The sequence below is a fragment of the Beta vulgaris genome, chromosome 3 (assembly GCF_026745355.1).
Source record: "Beta vulgaris subsp. vulgaris cultivar EL10 chromosome 3, EL10.2, whole genome shotgun sequence".
In the NCBI taxonomy this organism is placed as follows: domain Eukaryota; kingdom Viridiplantae; phylum Streptophyta; class Magnoliopsida; order Caryophyllales; family Amaranthaceae; genus Beta; species Beta vulgaris.
This window is the reverse complement of record NC_079204.1, coordinates 527,884-532,865: the sequence shown is the minus strand read 5'-3', so window position 1 is coordinate 532,865 and position 4,982 is coordinate 527,884. Positions and strand designations below refer to the sequence as shown.

Sequence of the window (4,982 nt, the reverse complement as noted above, 5' to 3'; positions counted from 1 at the left end):
TCATCTCCTCTTAGGTAATTGGAATGTTCTCTTCAAGAAAAGATTTGCGGAGCGATCATTTCTATGACATAATACTCTTAGTATTGTGTTTGGATCGGATCTGTTCCACCTGCCCGTCGTTGGTGGCATTGGCAGCTTCTTCCCTGTTGCATTAACTCCTATCCCACTCTTCTCGCAAGCCACAGTGCTGAAGTCCTCGACTAGCTGCTCGGTAGACTGTCCCATGAGATCAACCACCCCTTGTACCACCTCTGCTTCTTTATCCACATCATCTTCAGCTATTAGGCCGACACCACTTGTGCAAAACACCCGTTTCAAGCTCTCAAAATCCTCTCCGATCATCTCATAATCCGACCTACAAAAGGTTCGGGCACTTCCTCCTGCTAACAACACCATTAAGTATGATTCAAATGCTGCTTTCATTACCTCTTTTGCGGCCAATGGTTGAGCATGATCAATTAATATTGCACCTAAGAGGGTGAGGTTTTGCTTGAGGATTCGCAAAGCAGGCCGGATTCTAGAGTTGGATACATTGAAAACATAAAGGCTTTCGTAGAAGACAGAGTTTGAGTCTAGGAAGATTAGGCGGTAGGCTGATACCTCTGCAACATGTTGGATAGCACCCTGCATTGAGGCACGTGCAAGCTCAAAGTAGGTGGTGGAGTTGCCTAAGTTTCTTCGGCTATTAGGATAGCGTTTTTGGGTGTTTGGATTGACTCTTGGGGAGAGAGCGAGGGTCTTGTCGAGGGAGTTGAGATGGGAGAGGAGGTAGTGTAAGGTGTTAAGGCGAATGTAGAGGCGTTGTGTTCCACGACTTGTTGATGGGCGTGCATGATGACCTTCAATTGCTGCCATGTAATGGTGGAGCTCATGCATACCAACATTGCAACCTGCTCTTTTCCAAAGCTTGGCAAACTTTGAATCTCGACTGCATCTTGTTAGAGGAGGGAGTGTTGGAACATAACTCTGTTTTGTTCCTGTATTGAAATTTCCAAAGCAAAACCATGTTAAAAAGACAACAAGCTAGGCTCTTACCATTTTTGTTAAAAGAAACAACAAAAGGATCTTACCACAACCAGCAACAAAGCTAGAATATTCTCGGATTACACGTTCTAGACCATCAGCAAGATCTTGGACTAAATCATCAGAGAGTCCAATGGGAATCTCAAAGAAGTCATCAATAGTTTGCTTAGCGATCTTCATAAGTTCCACTGCAGATTGCGCGAATGGCTCTACTTTAGACTTCGGATTCCATGTCTGCAAAAGGATAGTCCCATGTTTACAAAGTGAAGGATATATATCACAAAATGATGTGAATTCTAACATGGCCTATTGATTAAGAGACAAAGAGAGTAATATGTAACTAAACTTACTTCAGTTTCCTTAGCTCTTTGAACAGAATCTCTTGCCTTTCGTAGCCTCTCCTCGATCCATTTTCTTAGAAGCCTAATAATGATAGATTCAACTTCATAAGGTTCCATCTCTCTAACAATGGATTTCCCACCATCTTCACAATCAACAGTGTCTTCAACAACCATTTGCACCAAAATTTTCTCAAGTCTTCCAGCTTTATGAAGCACATTGATTGCTTCCGTTGTGAGCATTGATACTCCTGATAAATATTGCTGCAATACAGCTCCATAACAATTATGCAATTTCACAGATGCTATTGCAGCAGATACTGGGTGCCACCTTTTTAGAGTGTTGCTATAACTTTCCTTCTCTTTTGCAGCCAATTCTTCTGTTCCTTGAGCTAAGATTACGAGTGCTTCGCTCACCTCTTTTTCTCCCTCTAGATGCATGTTCGTTGTGCTCATATTTTCGGCTATCTGTTTCAACCATATCATGCTATGTTAGAGACTAGAATAATAGCTTGTACAATATATTTAAATGGGTAAAAATTAAAACATTTGAAGAATGTTAATAGAAATTTAGATTTTAGCCTGTAAATATGACAAAACAATCCTAAGTTTCACAGTAGACCTGAAATTAGAACTATATAAGAAAGTCCCATCAAAACATGCATGGTGGTATTCATGAATAACTAATAACATGAGATTAACCTAAGAAGATTGGTGAATCTTGGATGAATCAGTTCAATCTTTTATTAAAGTACTAAAATATCTTATCCAAGATTAATCTACCTAAAATATGATGAAAACATAATGTTAAAGAACTAAAACCACCCCAAACCTCCAATATTACACCTTAAGAAATCTATGTAATCATAATATAACAACATATTTTGGCAATTCATAGCATATATACATTTGCAAATATCTTACCTTTGCAAATGCATTTCTCAAGGAGGAACGAATGTAGTAATCAACTCGATTACCAGACAACTCATGAGTTTCTTTCTCATCTTCTTGTTCTTGCCTAGCTGCTATAGTAGCAGCAATATCTTCATCCAAAATCTTCCTCGCTTGCAATACTAAAGGTAGTAAATTCTCCATGATTGCAGCACTTCCTTTAGAAGGGAATGCATCATGGTAATTAAGGAGCTTTTTTTCTGACCATCCAATAATTGAAGTCATTACAGAAGCTAAAATCTTGACATAGTTTTCATCTCTATCAACTGGTCTCTTAGCATCATTAGCCACCTCAACTAACATAGTCAATGCCGCGTTCAAAAGATCAGGCTCTGTTTGCCCTGTTTGAACATACTGCTGAAAAAGTATCCAGGTGAAACACACATTGTGAAGAGGTTTAGTTATCCCAAATGTTGTCCATGTCTTTTTCATCAGCTCCATCAATTCATCCACCTCATCTAAGATCGCGGTCTCATCTTTAAGGTCGAAAACTGATTGAAGTAGTGCAATATAGAGGTGTAGGTTCAGGGGATATCCATCTGCCCAATGACAAACATCTGTTGGATTGCCATTGGCACCACGCCACGCCAAAGAGAGCACACAGTTGCAAAGCTGTTTCATGGTCTCTGAATTTTTGCCTGTGTCTATTGGTTTATCTTCGTTAAGGCGTATGATCTCGCGTAGTTTTAATGCATATGAGCTGCGTTGCTCGATTGGGATTGATGGATGGAGAATTAAGCCTGTTTCAAGTATCTTTAGCTGCCGTTTTTGCCAGTAGTGGTACTCTGCATGGTCTCGGAACTCTGATGGTTTTAAGTGCCGAAGAAGTTCAAGAGGAAGGATTATTGTTTCTGCTTTCCTGCCCATCTGTAACACATTGAAGCAAAATCTTCAGTAACAATGTTTTACATGTTTTTGATTCTCTGGTTTGAGTTTTTTCTTCTTAACAACTACTATCCAAATTTGTTACAAAATGTAAAGACATTCAAGACAAAGACTGAATTGATTCTGCACACTTAATCATAAAGTTGAAAAGTATTCCAATCTTAAAAATTCTTGTATAACATAATATACAATTTCATAATCACCAAAACATTTTCATATCTTGCCAAACACATACAACTAGTCTTGAGTGTAACTGGTTTCACCTATAATTGCCGAGGTGTGCAACATTTCACCCCTAAACAATGTAAAATAAAATCCCTACTCTCTGATTGTTCGCTACATTGTTTTTTTTAGTATTCCCCAAGATATTATATGGTTAACTTTCAATATCTTCATATGTATCCGTATAAATCATATAACATTGTCACTTTAAAAATACAAGTAAAACAAATTTAACAAACTAACAATATTCTTATGGTCAAAATTGAATAGAAAGTACTACAAACACCTAGTCCTATTTGATTTTCCTAAATGATAATAACAATATGGATGATATAATCAGAACTACATAAAACAGATGGATAGAGTAACAATGGTATATATGCTACTAGTTTTCATATCCATTTCCGTCATTAGCACATCAAGTACTTATTATATATAGGAAGTTTTTCTTACAACAAAAATCATGCTATTAAAACAACTTATTATGATAAAACTAGTTATTAGGCCCGGGCTAGGCTCCGGGTAAGAAAATATTCATTCATTAATATAATACTTTATAATGATAACACTAAATACAACTTAGCCTAGTGGTTAATTAGAACTTTAGTATATGTATGTACTTGAGGTCTCGGGATCAAACTTTATCCTATGCACTTTCTTAATTTTTTTATTGTATATGGATTACATGAACTAAAACTCCCTAGGGAGAGCGCCACATGACACAGTTTTTTGTTTTCGCATGCCTTTTAATATATTTGTATAGATAGATACTTACTCCAACAAGATGCTAATAGCATGATTGATGAATGGTATATAAGGTGAAACAAATTAAATGAAGATGCATTAGCTAATTATTGTACATACTTGACCAACAAGAGTTCTCATAAGCGTCTTACGAAGCCTATTATCACTTTGCTCAGTGACCCTCATTTGCAACCTCATGATCTCCGCTGACGTTAAAGGCCTTCTAGTCGTTCTAGTAGGCACAGTGAACGAAATCCCAGGGCTACTCGCGCTATGAGAATGATGACTAACATGTCCATAAGCAGTATGAGGGGAGGATGAGCCGCTGCCACCGGAATTAGACCCTAAATTCATCCCAACTCCGCCACCAAGGGATGATCTCCTTGAAGGCATTCGCTTTAGGGTTCGTAATCCTAATGCCCTTTTGATCCTACTATTAGTCACCATCCCTACCCCACTCCCTCGCGATGAGCCAGGGGAGCCTGGCGACCCTGGCCCATTGCAGTTATTGTTGTTGTTATTGTTATTGTTATTATTATTATTGTTACATGTTTCTACATGATGATCATTATGTGAATAAAAAGCTATTGCAGTTCTTCCCCCAAATCCGGGGGAAGACCTGCATGAGGTAAAAAACACCTCGTAAGCTGTTTCACGTATGTCATCCTTATCAACCACATTTAGCTTCCCAAAGGGCCATAATAGGTCCGGGTCTAGCTCGTTATCGCGACTCGCTGAGGTAGTGGAGCTAGAGGAAGCTTGACGACGGTGACAAGGTGGTTGTTGCTGGTGGGAGTCACGGCGGTTGTGGTAACCCAT

General features: G+C 38.6%; 1 protein-coding gene across 1 annotated transcript; it reads right to left on the bottom strand.

Moving 5' to 3' along the window:
* LOC104887892 (hypothetical protein) lies at positions 1 to 4,982 on the bottom strand. Its single transcript, XM_010672664.2, has 5 exons — positions 4,284 to 4,982; positions 2,286 to 3,179; positions 1,374 to 1,829; positions 1,071 to 1,257; positions 1 to 977 (listed from the first exon to the last, which is right to left on the bottom strand). Exons 1-5 carry the CDS (start codon positions 4,980 to 4,982, stop codon positions 1 to 3), a joined length of 3,213 nt encoding a protein of 1,070 aa, XP_010670966.2.